At 42.7% G+C, this 16,974-nt stretch overlaps 2 protein-coding genes across 7 annotated transcripts; one reads left to right on the forward strand and one right to left on the reverse strand.

Moving 5' to 3' along the window:
- Positions 1–1,706: 1,706 nt before the first annotated feature.
- Positions 1,707–7,527, forward strand: sp4 (sp4 transcription factor). Of its 2 annotated transcripts, none has more exons than XM_089023802.1 (7): positions 1,707–2,274; positions 2,508–2,578; positions 3,276–3,623; positions 3,788–4,961; positions 5,055–5,253; positions 5,554–5,753; positions 6,668–7,527. In XM_089023802.1, the coding sequence occupies exons 1-7, from the start codon at positions 2,268–2,270 to the stop codon at positions 6,925–6,927; spliced, it is 2,259 nt and encodes a 752-aa protein (XP_088879928.1). In that variant the 5' UTR covers positions 1,707–2,267; the 3' UTR covers positions 6,928–7,527. The 2 variants fall into 2 exon arrangements, with proteins under 2 accessions (XP_088879928.1, XP_088879929.1); XM_089023803.1 differs by having other exon boundaries at positions 1,708–2,274; positions 5,560–5,753.
- Positions 6,780–16,837, reverse strand: cdca7l (cell division cycle associated 7 like). 5 transcript variants are annotated; one of them, XM_089023809.1, is made up of 15 exons: positions 15,325–16,837; positions 15,116–15,191; positions 13,590–13,733; positions 13,312–13,412; positions 12,949–13,168; positions 12,781–12,843; positions 12,499–12,681; positions 11,178–11,330; positions 10,856–11,005; positions 9,847–9,983; positions 9,632–9,720; positions 8,803–8,875; positions 8,560–8,597; positions 7,372–7,423; positions 6,823–6,900 (listed from the first exon to the last, which is right to left on the reverse strand). In XM_089023809.1, the coding sequence occupies exons 1-11, from the start codon at positions 15,357–15,359 to the stop codon at positions 9,699–9,701; spliced, it is 1,284 nt and encodes a 427-aa protein (XP_088879935.1). In that variant the 5' UTR covers positions 15,360–16,837; the 3' UTR covers positions 6,823–6,900; positions 7,372–7,423; positions 8,560–8,597; positions 8,803–8,875; positions 9,632–9,698. The 5 variants fall into 5 exon arrangements, with proteins under 5 accessions (XP_088879938.1, XP_088879936.1, XP_088879934.1 ...); XM_089023812.1 differs by lacking the exons at positions 15,116–15,191; positions 15,325–16,837 and adding exons at positions 7,209–7,246; positions 14,093–14,207 and having other exon boundaries at positions 6,780–6,900; positions 8,803–9,720; XM_089023810.1 differs by lacking the exons at positions 7,372–7,423; positions 8,560–8,597 and having other exon boundaries at positions 6,789–6,900.
- Between the last annotated feature and the right edge of the window lie 137 nt (positions 16,838–16,974).

Below are 16,974 nucleotides of genomic sequence, written 5' to 3' on the forward strand. Positions count from 1 at the left end.
CCATATTAAAATGGTCTCATGTATCTTTTGGAATTATGCTTTTCAGTGGTGTGCTTGCGGAAATCTGAATGAAGTCACCAATTGCACATCATTGGAATTGATCGCAATTAAATCAACGGAAAACTTGATGGGGATGATACAAGTAGACAATAATCTTGCTGCACAACCCTCTTGGCAGGAGGATGTCATCCATCTTTATTTTATTTTCAGCGTGCAATCTTGTCAATCCACTCATTATATATGCACCCATGCCAAGTTTCAAACAAGCAAGTCCAATTCAGTGAGTGAGTGGTGAGTAACACGCACGCACGCATGCACACCCACACACATCAACATAAGAGGCTTCTGCCAAAACTCACATCAGTCATAAATCACTTTGTCTTTCCAGACTTACCTTTACGAGGAGACACCGTGACGCCACTGCTTCCAATGACAAATGGACACCGCCCACCCACATCACTGGAAAAAAAAAAGAGAGAACACCACTGCACAAAAGACAACATGGCACGCAAATATTCATCGACTCACACACACATTATTATGTCAGTCATACAGTAGGTTGTGTTCCGATGACCAAGTTAAAGAAGTGTGGGGAAAAACACTCCAGTAAGCTATCCTGTGAAATTCGTCACAGCATTGATGATAAAATGCAATAGTCAAAATAGGCACTATTATGAGTAAGAAATATTTCTTTATTCTATTCTTTAAACTTTACAGCCTCTACTGTAGTGCCTTATAATGTGGTGTGCCTTGTATATGGAAAACCTTTATATATATTTACATATTATACTATTTGAAAATGTATTGTCATTCATTGAAGGTGCGTCTTTAACGGCGGTATTGTAAAAGTTTGAAAATACACCATTGGGGGTGCACCTTATACACCAGAAAATACAGTATTCATAACTGAAAATAACAATACAGGCAATGTACTTACGATTTACTCTTTTACTGAATTTATACTCAAGTATATTTGAAGTGAAAACAAATACTGTACCCTGAAAAATACATTTTAAAATACTGTAAATTATATACACTGTACAGTAGTATGGTAGTTTATCTTGTATGTGTCGCCATCTAGCGGTATATTTCGTGAATAACACTGAATTTCCAAATAAAACCTCCCCTTATTTTATCCAGATTTTTTTTCTAAAAAGAATACAGATTGGAGTACTCCCTACAGATTGTTATATTGTGTCAAATATCAAAAATGAGTACCGAACAAATTCGCATAAAGGGACACCTCCTTTTTCCCAGGCCAACCTTCGTTGCTAAGCAACGTTTTGCAAAGTAGTCTGGGGCCGAGGTGGGAGGGGGTTATTTGGCTGGCTGTTTGGTGGTCAAAATCGGGAGCCAAATCGTGAGATTTAACGTGTATGCCTAAAATAAATAATTCCAAAAATAACACAAGTAATAAATTCATATTGATAACAACAAAAACGCCTATGGTGCAACATTTATAAATCAGTTAAAAATAAAAATCTCAAAAACTTGCTTCACACACGCCCCTAACATAATAAGCACCGCCCTTTCCTCCTCGCTCTCAACCTGTGACTAGCACCACGGCACGGCATCATGGGAATTGTAGTCCCGCTCCCCTAATGTTATTGGAGGAGGTGAGGCTTGAGCAAAATACAACTCCCATCTGAACCCTCGCACGCCAACCAATCTGAATAAGTGGGAGGAGCGCGTCCGCCCACAAAAGCCACAGCTATCCGAGCGTATCTCCCCCTTTGCAACCCCCCTAAAAAATGAAAGTATCAACGAATAAAAGCGGAATACGAGTGTAATATAAATAGCGGCATCTTTTCGTTGGGCTTGCAGACGGAGACGACGTGCCCAGATGCGGCGACGGCAAACGGGCACAGCACAACAGGGGTGTTGTCCTACTGCTTAAATGGAAGTGGGTGGGCCTTTTCGCTGACACACTTGCGAACGGCGTTTGTGGAGAACGTCGCGATAAGCGCGACTTTGACAGACGCTCGATCCGCCTGGAGAGACGCCTTGCTGAGGGGGACAGCTGGCTGGAACTGGAGCTTTCTCCGTTATTTTTTGCGTGTGTGTGAACCGGGAAGGGGTGGGGGCCGCTCGGCTGTGTCGCCGCTTGGCACCGCCCTTCCTGGAACGGTGGGTGGTTTCGTAAAAACGGGCAGATCCGTCACGGCCCAGACAGAGCCCAACATATAGGCCGTCCTCCGCCTCCGCTCCCGGCCGGTCGGCCTTCTACCGTCAACTACACCCTCTTCCTCTTGGTATATTCATGCGTTATGAGTGGTAGGTATCCTCCTCCTTCTTCTCGTCTCCTCCCCCACCGATTTTCCCTCCCTTGTGTGAGAGATAGGAAGCCAACCATGTTACTGATGTGGTTACCGGGAATGATCAATAGCACTGTTGTTGCATTGTGTGCCGCTATTTCACTCAGGTCACTCATCCATTATATTTATTTATAGTCACATGATATTGTGACTTTTCTTCTTCTAACTTTTGAATCGCCGCCCTTTCCCCAGACTCCAAGAAGGAATCATCTGGAACTGACGGCGGGAAAGCATCCAAAAAGGGGAAACATTCTGGATCGCAGGTAATTAAAAGATACTTTTGCTTTGCCACCAGGACAAGAAAATGCACGAGAGACCCCCTCAGAAAGCCAGACACCTGTGGGGGGCGTTCCTCTAGTCAATTCCACTTCCTGCTTGTCTGAGAGCCAGCCCTAAAAGCCTCATGAGTTGCTTTGCATGGCTGTCACACTTCAGCCATTATACTTATACAAGTGTCATTTTGAATTAGCATCGAAATGCTTTAATTCTGCTTATAGATTCCTGTGGATGTGGTATGAGACTTATTTCCAAGGAGAGGATTTCTGGCCCTGGTTGTCAATGTATTGCTGTAATGTCAAAATAAACCTGCTATGTTTTGCCTGCGACCTACTTCCTGTGAGGAGAGCAAGAGAAGGCAGCGTTTTCTTGCAGTGTTATGAGAAAAAAAGAAAATGTGGTTCTCACACATCCACTCACTGGCTTCCTGTAACACTGCCCACTTCTACTGGCGACTCGTTTTCTGTCAGCTTTGTATTTTCTCTTCTCAACACCATCTTTTTCCCCACCCATGGTTTGCCTTTTCCTTCTCCTTCTCGCGCCGAGTTGTCTATTTGCCTGCAGAATAAGTCAAGCCCATCCCTCCTCGTTGGCTTTTTTGACTCAGAGGTGCTGCTTGTTTGCGTATGCATACGAGTCCTGAGTTGACCCTTCTTTTGAACTCACCCAATCTGTCCTTGGTAGGATTCCTCACAGCCGTCTCCGTTGGCTTTGCTGGCGGCCACCTGCAGTAAGATCGGCGGGCAGGGAGGAACGGAGGGGACCCAGGTCCAGACAGGACCCCAGCAGATCCAGCTCCAGGCTGGTCAGATTCAACTGCAAGCAGGTCAACTCCAGGGTCAAATTGTAGTGGACACGTCGGGGGGCCAGTCGCTGGTTCCCCAGCAGTTGGAACTGGTCCCGGCTCAGTTCACGGGGAACGGCTGGCAGATCATTACGGCGCCAGTTGCCATGGCCAAGGAGAACAGCAACCAGCCGGTAGCTGCAACAGTAGCCGCTACCGTTCCGAACGACAGCTCACTTGGACGCAAGGTCAGGGATGAATTAGTGTTAGAATGGTGAACCATTTGCAAATTGCCTTGCTTGTGCATTTCTTAAAAAAATGACTAGCAAAACAAAGGGGCAATTCTGAATAGCAAGGGCTCAATTAATTGATCGTTTTTTATTGTCCTAACTTTTTCTTTCTCATTGTGAAGGTAAAAGCCATAACTGGGACAAACAGTGTGACCGCCAGTCAGCAGCAGCAGCAGTTCCAGATAATCCAGGTTCAGAATTTACCCAACGCTGGAGGTGGAGTCCAGTACCAGGTCATCCCTCACCTGCAGACTACAGATGGACAGCAGATCCATATCAGCCCAACTCAGCAGGCTTCCATCAGGGCTCTGCCAGAGCAGGTTCAGCTCATCCAGAGTCCGAATCCAGGCCAGGCTCAGGCCATTCTCCAGACAGCCAACCCGCAGGCTATCCTGTCAAGTCAAGCCAATCAGACGGTCCCCTTGCAAATTCGTCCCGCTCAGTCTTTCCCCCTGCAGCTGCAGACCCTTCAGGGATCTCAGACTCCCATCATGACCACAGTGCCCATCAACCTCGGTGGGATGACTTTGGCTTTGCCTGTGATCAATAATGTTGGAGGAGGCGGGGCCGTGCAGCTTGTCCAATCAGCAGATGGCACTTTTTCTGTCGCCAGCGGCAACCAGCTGATGGCAACAGCAGCGGTCGCTCCGACACCGGTTACCGAAGGTGACGCCGTCTCAGATGGAACGCAAATGGTCTCTGCTGGTATTGAGGCGGCAACGACTGAAAGCCAAGCACAAAGCACCGAGGCCGACTCTCCAAGTCAGAATCAGGCCAATGGTGTCCAAAGCCAAACAGATACATTGGGAACCATTCAGCAGGTGATCGTGGGTCAAGTGGGACATCAGGTGGTCCAGCAGATCCAACTGCAGCCCCAAGCGCCAAGTCAAAACCAAGGCCAACAGCAGCAGCAGCAGCACATTCAGACTCTCCAGCTGGCCCCCGGTCAAACCCTGCAGCCCATTCAGGCCTTCCAAAATCCAGCCCAGGTCCTTATTCGTACACCTACGCTGTCCCCATCTGGGCAGATCGCTTGGCAAACAGTACAGCTTCCCGGTGGCGTCTCCCTGCAAGGCAACCTGGGTGCTGCAATGCCACAGCAGCTTACGCTTGCCCCGGTAGCTGGTGGCACAACAGTGGGAAGTGGAGGCTTGGTGTCCTTGGGCGGAACTCCCCTGACACTGAGTGCAGCTCAGATCAACCCCGGATCTGGCGTACAGACGGTCAGCATTGCTGGGCTCACCGGTGCCGGGGTCCAGGTGCAGGGTGTGCCTCTCACCATTACGGGATTACAGGGTAAGAATTAAAAATTTTGGATGCCTGTTGTGAACTTTACTTTTTATCCCCAACATGTTTGAAATGCTTTTGTGTGCCGTTTCTCACCCTAAGGTCAACCGCAAGGACAGGATGGAGTCAAAGTTCAGTCATCGCCGGTGACGGTCACGGTAGGGAATGTGGCATCCAGCTCTTCAATGAGTCCAGATCAGTTAGGATCTGTGCAGAGTTCCTCAGACCAGGAGGGACCGCCCAGCAAGAGGCTCCGTCGAGTCGCCTGCTCTTGCCCAAACTGCAGAGACGGAGATGCAAGGTAGGAAGTATGTTAGTAAATTGCGGTAGGATGGATCATCTGGTGTACTTTAACTTTACATTTTAATCTGAAATTAAAATGTAAAGTTCATATTTACAGCTCTTAGTGCAGTGATTCCCAACCAAAATTTAATTAAAACAAATCTTACAGCTGAGTGTAAATTTATTTTGACATTTGTCACAAAGTGTAATTCGTGGAAACCCAGTTGGTCATGAAAATCACACTTGATCCCACATCTGAAATTATGCAATCTTAACTTAAAGTGCCGCAGTATAAAAGACTCCTGCCCCTCTGGCGCAGAAACAGTGGTGACCCCACGAAGAAGAAGCAGCATGTCTGCCACATGGAAGGTTGCGGAAAAGTGTACGGCAAGACATCCCACCTGAGGGCCCACCTGCGCTGGCATACGGGGGAGAGGCCGTTTGTCTGCAATTGGATCTTTTGCGGCAAGAGGTTCACCAGGAGCGATGAGCTGCAGAGACATCGGAGAACGCACACAGGTGCAATAGTCACTCACACACACACTTGATATTTGATGGTAATGCGGGTGCTGAAAATGAACTATGGGATTTCAAAAGTAAAATTTGGTCATGAAAACATTTTACATTCTTGTAATGTATCTCTGCTTATCCATATTTGGTCGTGATAGTGGCTCTAAAACTGGGATCTGCAAGCCGTAGTTTGGAGGTCTAAAACATAACTGGCAAAAAAATATGTATTGTGTGTTGTCTAGGGAAAAAAAAAGAAAATCGATTATGCTGCAATAGCAAAGTTAAAATAAAAAAATGCTTTTTTCCCCCCCCCCCAATAGTTCAACTGAACATGCGGGGTAGAATGTGCATACTACACGTCCAAAACACAAGCACATTCTGAAAAGCTATTTGACCTTTTTAACTCATTCACTGCCAGACGTGCAAAAATGTGTCCACTTCAGTGCAAAGGTTTTTGTCATTGTCACTTGAATTCCAGAACCCACAGAATATTGAGTTTTAGGACTACATAAACATTCAACACAGCGCAAGAAACCTTAGACTCTCTTCTTTCATCAGAAAAATAGTTATATCCTAAATGATATGGGTCTGGAGTTATCTGAGCTTGAAATGAGGGCAGCTGTCAAAAATATAATGCAAACCATACATATTGGGGTATACATGGCTTTGACAACAGCTGAAGCTGGAACAAGGCGCCAACATGGAAAAAAAGGGAAAGGGCTGCCCACTTGTGGAAAAGAAAAACATCACCCGAGGTCATGGCCAGCGCTTTATGGGCACCCAAGCATAAAAAAACAAAACCCAAACTAATTTGCGAATGGCGCTGTAGGTCAGATTTTAAATTCCAGAATAAATTCACAACTGGCAGTGAAGGAGTTTCAGACTGACTTTTAAGATTTGTGATTTTTTTTGTCCTCCAACAGGAGAGAAACGCTTTGAGTGTCCCGAATGCTCCAAGCGCTTCATGCGCAGCGACCACCTCTCCAAGCACATCAAAACCCACCAGAACAAAAAGGGCGGGGCCGCCGTGGCCATCATCACCACCGACAACATGGAGGACGACGCCCCCGAGGGCCTCCAGGCTTCCCCTCAAATCGTCAGGGTGGCGACACTCTCCCGTGACTCTGAGCCTGAAACACCCACCACCTCCAATCACCTGGAGGAAGAGGAGGAGTTTGAATAGGCGGTTCGTCACGGGGATCGCCGGTGTGGCGAATTTTCTTTTACAGATGCTTCTTGAAGACAAAAAAAAAAAAAATCAATATCCGACTCATTTAACACACAGTTAAAAGCCAATAACACAATGAGGTAATACAGTTATGAAAATAAGATGTAACGCGAGGTAGGTGGGGAAGGATTGTGTTCAGATTAAGAAAAAGATTCAATAATGCTTTTTATTTTTTTGTAATTCTAAATCGTGCGAAGATCTATCTCTATGCACAAAGTTGTGTACCGGTTTCTTACCTGTCAGACAGGGATGAGGGTCAATCAAGGTACGGGGACTGTTGCAGAGCAGAGGCAGTCTTGGTAAAGTGTGTGTGTGTGTGTGTGTGTGTGTGTGTGTGTGTGTGTGTGTGTGTGTGTGTGTGTGAACCCGATTACGATTTGTGTCTTGTACAGGATCTACCTAATTTGAGTTTTGTCATCCCATCTGATTCAGGTGTGGATTTCTTTATGAACTGTTAAAAAAAAAGAAAAAAAGAGATTTCATTCACCAACAAAGGAACAGATAAAAAAAAAAGCACATGGAAATATTTATATATAATGCATTCCTTTTGCGGCAGTTGCCATTAAAAAAAGGTTTCTATAAAAGAAAACAATCTAGCTTTCTACAACAATGTTTGTGAGATGAAAGCAATACTTTCAATGACAATCTAGTGGAACATGTTTACATTGTCAGGGAGGAAGCTTTGGCGGAAACAAGAGCACACGTACAGGAGAGAGGTTGTTTGGTTCATTCATGACGTTTTATCACTATTGTGCATTTGAGTTCTAACAGCTGAAGGGGTGTCCAGCGAGGATGCTTTTGGGTTTTTGTGCTATTCGGATAACCAACCACCATCATCTGGTAAGGTCACGGCGAGGACGGGCGGTGGTGAGATGGAGCACAGAACAAATGCAATCTGGCGGAAGGGGGGCGGGGGGTTGTTCGGGCTGTTTATGTGGTGATGAGATGTTTCTGGTGGTGTTGCTCAGTGTTAGTCCAGTGCGTAGTCTTATTTACAAAAAAAGAAGAAAAAAATGTCTATTTTATAGTTTGCATTGAAATACAACCCCTTCCCATTAAACACAGCAGCCCTACTGTGTAAACCTAATTTATTATCCTTGATTTGTCATATTTGCCTTCCTGCTGGAATTATATTTGTGAGTGTTGATTCTAAACTTGTGTATGGCATGGTTGAGGTTTTTTCTCTTTTATTCCTCATTGCACCATGTGTTTATTTCCTTTTTTTTGGAAGAAAATTAAAGCAAAAAGAAAAAATGTTTCAAACAAAAAAAAAAGTTGATGCCAAACTATTTTCAATGTTTTTTTTCACTCATATTTTGTGCGATAACCAACTTTTTATTTTGTGATATTATCTCGCAACATTTCATTTGTAAATCTTTTTCTAAACTGTGTTCTGCGCCATGTCATTTTTTTTCTTGTCAGGTTGGCCTAAAAGGCACCGGTTTGTGGAGATTTTCTAGAACTCGTTTGTACAAATGTGTTATGTCAGTAACAAAAATGGAGGAAGAAAAAAAAATCTAACGTCAAGCAGAAAACATGAATTGCCTGCATAACACGTGACAATAAAGTGATTTTAAAAAGTCTTACCTCGCCAACCTACCGGTTTTCATTTTGCTTGAAGTTTCCTAGTGTATTTCACATGAGAAATATTTCAAGGCAAACAAACAAAAGCATGCCAAGAGGAATACGGTAATTATGATTTTGTTGCAATTTACCACAGAAACGTGAAAAAAAATGCAAACGAAAGACAGTCTTTATTAGAACGAGATATCGTGAAATGACAAGAATTCTCATGCAGTGGTACCCTGACATACAAGTGACCCGACTCACCAGTTTTTTTGAGACCACAAGCCTTTAGGTCCGATGACTTTATGCTTGAACTTGTGACCACAAACTTGAAAGACTGCGAACAACCACAAAACAACTGGCCCTGAGGAAAACTGGCTCTTGGAAACAATGCTGTCGCACCGTTACAACACTGTCTAAACACAGTGCAGCAAAACATGTAGATTGACAACAACAATACTGATGGGATATATTCCTCCCTATGAAAACCAACTAGCGCGAGCAGCTAACAAAGTACTTTTGATTGTTTCTTGTCCATCTTGATGTCAATATTGTACTGTTTAGAGGTGGCCAGAAGACACCCACCACAGGTCACACCCTGATTTAATCAGGACGCACCTTTTTTTAACATTATTTGAATTATGATTGTATGTTGTTATAAAGTAGTTTTGTAAAGTGCTATTTTTCTATATTATATTTATGGGAATTGACGGACTGGTTATTTGAATTACAAGGATGGGCGGAATTAAAGTACTGTATTTTCTGCACTATAAGGTGCACCTAAAAAAAAATATTTTTTAAGCTGACCATGCGCCTCATAAATGGAAAAAAAATATTTGCATTCATTGAAGGTGACACTTATAATGTGGTGCACCTTATGTATGGAAATATTTAAAAATGTATCATTTGTTTGAAGGTGCGCCTTATTGTCCAGAGGATACTGTAAATTGAGGTACAACTGTACACAGTCGCTTAAAAAAAGCAAGGTTTAAAAAAAAAAAAAAACTACATTAAAAAAGTACAGTAATAGTAGCGTTGGTTTCGTCTTAGGATAACAACCCTACAGTAGTTTGATTAAGCCTAAAAGAATCACCATTTATCAAAGAGTTCTACAGTACTGTGCAGTGTATCATCTGTAAGAGGAGGCGTCTCCGTGGACTTTACTGGAGGTCCTTCTGAATTCTGCCAAGGAGACAAAACAAGGCAAAAATTAATCTTACTTCGCATTTGAATGTCTTGGTGTCAATGCAGTGCAACGCAAATTTACGCTGCAAATGTGCCAATGTCAATATGATGTTGTGTGCGTACCTTTCCAGATACTCGTGGACGTTGTCGTGGCCATTGTAGCGGGCCAGTCCGACCAAAATGCCAGTAGCACAGCGCCCTTCTTTCTTCCGACACAGACTGCAGTTGCACATTCCTCTGCAAATGGGACAGGCCCATGTCTGCGGATAAGACAACATCTCATTGACTGCCTTCTTTTTAAATAGAAGCAGTGATAATTTGGTGCAGAGTTGCAACGTGTCCTTTGGTTACTGCATTTGAAATTAGCTTCATCTTTTTCTTTCTTACACTGTGAACATCATATTTAAAATGCAATATGACTTTTTTGACATCTGATGAAGGAGTCAACGGTTCATTATTCCTCTGTGTTTTAAAGTTAAATATTAAATGAGTACGCAAACTATTTTAAAACATTTATTGCTCCGCCTGCAATTCAATTTTTTTCTCTCTCACCGTGTTAAGAAGCAAAAACTGATATTATTTTTTTATGTGCTAAGGAGCTGGTGATTGCAACTTTCTTATGGCAAAAAAATGCCAATTGAAAAATGCCCGATCCCGAGACTGAAGGCAATTTATAAACCGCAAAGCGACAGTTAAACCTTCATTATCTTGACAAAGCACACATTTTGTATGAAAAATCAACAAACAAAAAATACCACAAGCGGTACTGTACATATGTAGACTGAAATAATGATCTCGTGTCAGTTTGTGTGAAATCTTAGCCTATTTAGTTCAGACAAACATTCTGTTGTGAGAAGATAGGACCTATCTTCTCCTCTCAACTGAATTGTTCTGCCAGTCACAGTGCGTTATCGGCATTGATCGATGAATAAAGATGTAATGCATGATTTGTCGCCAATAAATAATGACATAGGATAATTTTTTTTCTCATTTTGTAACTACCCTATGTGCCGCGGTTTCTTTAATCGGCTTTACGATGCTTTTTGCTTGTGGTGTGGCTGCTTTTTGGGGGTGTGTGACTGTTTGACTGGAAATCTGAGAGGATAAATTGATAAGCAAGTTGCTTTCTGACCGGGTTGAGCAAGACTGTGCGCACATCCTCGCCATAGCGGTTCTTGAGGCACGGCCCGCAAAACTGGCCCTTGCCTGCAGAACAGAAGCCGCTGCGGCACACGGTCTTTGTGTCGAGGGTTTTCTGTCGGCACTGGTGGCATGAGCTTCCCTAAGGGGTGGGAGGGACAACACAGGCATTGCACAGAGTACACAACAAAGGCGGTGGGGGAAAAAAATGCAAAGTATCACATATGTTACTTCACCCTCACTGATGCACAGTGAACAAACGACACGACTTAAGCAGCACCCACAGATAAGCCATCAAAGTATCGATGACTCACTCTGTCCTTGTCCCAGATTTTATCTTTGCTGCGCAACGCTATGTTCTCCAAGTCATCTTCGGTGATGTCATCTACCGACTTGAACTCGTACTGACTGCGTCGATGGCTCCTCCGCTTCTTTGCTGGGTTATTCCCAGCACTGTCCTCATCCACCTGCCAATCATGAGACCAGGTCAAACATTGGTCAAATTGCTGAATGCTTGAATGGGGGTTTGAATGCTTAACAGTGAAAGTGAGAACAAGCTCTAATGAGTACTTTAAAGGACAACCGACATCTCCGGACAAGTTGTGCCCATAACTTGTGAAATGGCTTCAAATGACTTCTACTGAGCGTATTTTAAAAAGATTCCACCGCATATAGCTATATTTTACATTTTAAGACTCGCGCTGAATATTCAAGAAGTCTTGTTTTTGAGTTGGTGACGAGTCCGTACGTGACATCACTAAAGGAACACCCCTGACCGAAAAAAAAGACACATTGTAGCAGTCCTTCCACCACGTCAATGTATTTTGCTGTATTGTTTGGTCTGAAAACCTTGTGCTGCACCCAAAAGCCACCAGAAGAGGGTGCCCAAGCTCCATATAAGGATTTTATCAGCCTGGGGAAACGGAGGTGGCCACAGGAGGTCGCCATTTTGTGCCTCTTTTCTGGTGATCCGTTTCTCCCCAATGTTGCCTCAAAATGGCATGGAATAAATTCTTTAATCGATTGCAAACATGTATGCTTTCCTCTTCAGAACTATTTTAATCATATTCATAATGGATTGTAACAAGAAAGCATATTCTCCGAATCTGAAGCCATTGTTTTGATTTTCCAGAAATGCAAGACGTATTGGTGTGACGTCACGAACTGGGGGCGGGACTTTCGGAAAATGCCCAATTCGCAGCTCAATTTTTTGCAGATTTTGGACACTTTGTCATTTTTATTGGTGTTTTGCATTTGAATAAAAATATCATACTGCGTGTTTTGGGTATTTTAGATGCTATAAAACGTTTTTCTGATGTCAGTTAAACAAAAAAGTGACGTTGGTTGTCCTTTAAGGGTGTGATTTGGTTTAAATATTTAATGGGTGGGATGGTTGGGTTTAAATATTTAATACATGTGGGACAAAACATGGTCTCCACAATTAAGATTTTCACCGATTGCGGTTGGGTCCAGAATGAGTTGGGTTCACTCTATTAGAGAAGAATCTTTATTCATCAGTATAACAAATGACATGTATTATTATAAAAGCAAACAATTACGATAATCGAAACTTAAAGAATGATGCAGGATTTGAAAAAGAGCTCTGTGGAGTTGATGCAGTGTTAGGTATTGTACCTCTATCAGTCTCCTGAGGTCCATCGCCTTAGGACCACTGCGGGGCAACGGCTCACACTCCTGGTCCACGGCAAAGTTCTCAGGAGGGCGAGCTTTACGAGATGGGTTCCTCCTTTCAGACCCGCTGCAGAGCTCCAATTTCCGTTTGCGCGGCGTTGCTTTTATCGGAGAGCGCCTCTTTTTCTGCGGCAATGTGAATAAAACGAGGGCTCGAATTAAGAAAGTGGTTTGTTGAAGCATTGCAAATAGAGATGGAGTGTTTGGCTGAGTGGCAGTGCTCACTTGAGGGGTGTCGGGCAAATTTAGGTCTGGCATATTGGTGAAATCAGCAAACAGCTTGGCCAGCTGGAAGATAACAGTCAAGAAGAAGACCGCAGGGCGGTAAACGTTTATAATAGGATGGTTCATATTGTTTGTCATTGTATTGTCACTCGCTATTATTATAACTACCATGGCTTTGTTCTCCTGGATGTTTTTGTCCCGCTTGCTTAGACTTGGGCACACAGCTTCTTCGTCTTTCGTCTTCTTCTCTGTCTTCACTTGTCTTTGTTTATCCTGCTGCTCCTTCATCCCCTGCCTCACCCTCTGCGCCACGGTTTCTTTAATCGGCTTTACGAGGCTTTTTGCTTGTGGCTTCTTTTTTGGGGTGGGTGACTGTTTGACTGGAAATCTGAGAAGAGAAATTGATATGCAACAAACATGAAATACTGGACGATTATGAGACTCGAAGAGTAATATATATTCTGTCTACATATAGGATTTGCGTTAACATCAGATACATGCTGAACACTGCCTTAGTAAAAGTACACATACCTGAGAGCTACGAGGAGACTTCCTCTCCTAGGCACTGGTGTATCCTCACCATCAGAGTAGAAGCCTGTGTCTGTATCGCTACCATCTTCTGGCTCCACTGTCTGCCAAGATATCAAATGTGGACACCCCCCCCCCCCCCCCCCCAAAAAACAAAAAAAACGATTGTACGATTTGGATTTGAGCAAAAATAATCAGGAAAAAACAAGTTATGAGCAACTTTCAACATTGCGCCCATCATATTTGAGTTTTGGCCAAATATTGGGCGTTACGAGTCGTACCTTCGTCTTGAATTGCATGTTAAAATGTCTCCAGTCCTCTCTTGCATCGTCCTCACTGAAGCCTTCAAAGTCCTCTTCGCTGTCCGACTGGCTGAAGAGACGAGCCAGCTCGTCAGTAATAAACTTGGACTTGAAACGCATTGCCTTTGGGAAGATATGTGGAATCCGTAGTTAGCTTCATGCCCATTTCTCAGTAAAATGCAAAGCTGGGCCTTTAACTGTTTTTTTTTTTGGGTCACGAATCTATTGACGATGTTTTAATTCGCGTTGGGCATAGGACATACACCACAACAAGATTCAAACTGTTGTTATTTAATGGTATTAATTCACAACTCGTTAATCAATTGTTGAACGATGAACGAAAGACAATTTAAGATGAGGAGCAGCTTCCTTTTTTTCTTTTTAGACGGAATGGACAAGACGATGTTAATTCGACTCACAGAGACGCGTTTCTGACGGGAAAGAGTGAGCAACACCAACAAAACATCTTAAAATGAATTTACCTTTGGTTTAAGAGGCATTTTTTTCGACGTTTAACAGAATATCTTCAATAAAACTACACAAAATACAATATCTTCAGAGTGCTGTATGTACACAGACGAGGCGAAATGGATTTAAACATTAACATAGGTAAATACATTTACCAAAAAGCAGAGGTCGTTATCGTTAGGTACAAGTTTATATCTTATGCATAAGTAGTCCTTTATCGGTCGCAATCCACATTTAATAATTTATTTGCATCTTTATATTCATGATTTAACTGTTTGTGTTAATTTCCTGGGAATATTTTACTGGATTAAAAAACATTTCCGTCTTTAACACCCCCTATTCCGCATCAAATGGTGCAGTCCGATGTTCCGCGCGAAAGTTGGTTGCGGGCGTGGCCGACTGCCAGATGAACAGAGAGGCTTTAATTTGGGGGGCGGGGGGAGATTTGCATACAAATAATTTGGAACATTGACATTTCTTTTGATTTGGACCACAGTACACTACCAAAAGCCCACAAAATTAATATTGTACTGGAATTGTTTTCGTTTCACGTCGCAGAATACTGTACAGTATTTAAATCAGTCAGTAGCGGTGCTTGCTTTAATAGCACTGTTGGCAAAAGCCCCCTTGCAGCAGTTGCTCAATACATTTTGTATGATAATTTCCTACAGGACAATATAGGCTATCGTATGTGTATTAGTCAACATTTTTCACAAATTAGTAGGTGACTAATATTTGTTTATTATTTCTATATAATATCAATTCGTTTAAACATGTTTCTGAATGAAAGTGGTCCTGAGGATCTCGTGGTTTAAAAAAAATGTTTAACTTGTTTCCTCACATCTCACTCAAGACAAAATCATATGTTGCCGAATTATCTTCTTTTCCTTTCGGCATTTCCCTTCTAGGGGTCGCCACATATGTTGCCGAATTATGTGCATAGTAATTCCATTTTCCCCAACTAAGGCCAATCATAACAGAATGCTCGCCACCTTTTTATGTGTTGTCTAGCTGGTGGTTTTTTAAACAGGACATACCTTCTTTGTGGACACCACAAATCCATGTGGATTTCTGAGCAGAATGGACATTTGGAACAGCTTCACCGTGGGATACCTGAAGGAAGCGTGGTAGGTACCATGTAACCAACACAGAGGAAAAGGAGGATGCAGTACGTCTTTATTGCTGGAGAAAAGTTCACATTTGATCAGATCAGGTATGGGCGAAAACGGTTGGAAGGCAATTTCACCTGACTCGTAGGTGTTTTTTTTGGCATGCTGTCATTGGGTCAACGCCTCCACACACCAGAGCGGCACAAATTCACTCGAGACCTGCTCATTTCACATAAAACCTATAATTTATTCATTTCAGTTCAAATGTCCACATAGTAAATAATCTCTATAGGAAAGACATGTGGCTTCAGAACATCGAGTGGATATCAATGTATTGCTTTGTGGTTCACTTTTTTCCCCTCCTCGCCCTACTAATAACAGGAAGTAAATTGCTGTCAATTTACACATATTACATAAGTACAAAGTCATCGACATGTCACTCCTTTGCATTGCGTTATTTTTTTTTCTTGTATCATGCAAAAAGATGTCAAACATGATTCTAACAACCAAATAAACGTAGAGGAAGAAGCCTCCTCTACAATAGCTCCTCTGGCGCCCTCAAGTGGCGACAACACAATGCTACAGCATTGTCACTGTCATGCCTCAGAATAAAATGGGGATAATCTATTGCTTACCATAGCCTTAATACAGTAAAGTCTCGTTATATCGATATCGGATATATCGATAGTCCCGGTTATATCGATACTATTTCTATGCACGGAGAAAATTACATGCAAACAGGGTCGGATATATAGATAGTCCCGGTTATATCAATATTTTTTCGGACTCCCTTGAATATCGATATAACGAGACTTTACGTATTCTTCTAAAAGTCCATGTACGAGTGCATTCTTTGTCCCCCTCTCGTCGAGCAAATGTGACATGTGCAGGACAAAACTGCACTAGTTGACAGCGAGCGATATAAAAATTCTACTGTATTAAAAACGTCGACGACTTTCAAGAGTAGGGTGCAAAAGTCAACTATTGCACAGATTTGACTCCGTGTTAACGTGCGACGAGTATGGTACAGTTGTCATATTTAATTGAAGAGTACTCGTACATGGCCCTTCTGAAATGAACCCCGTGCACTACTTTTTGCCACATGAGCAATTCATAAACTGCATTTGAAAGAAATAACAAAGAGCAACAACGGAACTGCTTTTTAACACATCAAATGAAGTGTGTGCTTGTGCAGACATACACTCATGACATTGTAGCTAGCTAGCTAGCTAATTGAGTCGGGAAAAATATTAGCTATCTAGCTAGGTATTGGCTGTTAGCTCTCTATTAGCTGGTTACCTAACTAGCTATCTTTTTGCTATCTAACTAGCTGTCTGGCTACCTAGCTATCTATCTATTTGCTAATGATTCGCTATCTATTTGCTACTTAACTAGCTAGCTGTCTACCTAGCTGCTATCTATTTGCTATCTAACTAGCTAGCTATTAGTTATCTATTAACCAGCTAATATCTATTTGAGTTATTCCAGGTTGAGCGAATGCTGGCGCGGTGTGGCTGCCGCTGCTCACCCACAGAAAAACTTCATCCCGTGACTGTAAAGTGACTTTGAGAGTTTTAAAAGGCGCTAAGAAATGAAATGAATTATTATTGTAATTTATTTCAAGCTTTGTGGTCTTGAAAAATTTAATTTGGGTTTGGTTAATTCTCAAGAGAGCTACCCTCACTACTTATATGAGGGCGCGCACACTTATGCAACCACCATTAACTCAGTCATCAACGATAAAGAACATTGAACGTTTGACTTAATGTCAATTGGAATGGCAGTTT

This window comes from Hippocampus bargibanti, linkage group LG20 (assembly GCF_051943395.1).
Source record: "Hippocampus bargibanti isolate YZ-2025 linkage group LG20, ASM5194339v1, whole genome shotgun sequence".
Taxonomy (NCBI): domain Eukaryota; kingdom Metazoa; phylum Chordata; class Actinopteri; order Syngnathiformes; family Syngnathidae; genus Hippocampus; species Hippocampus bargibanti.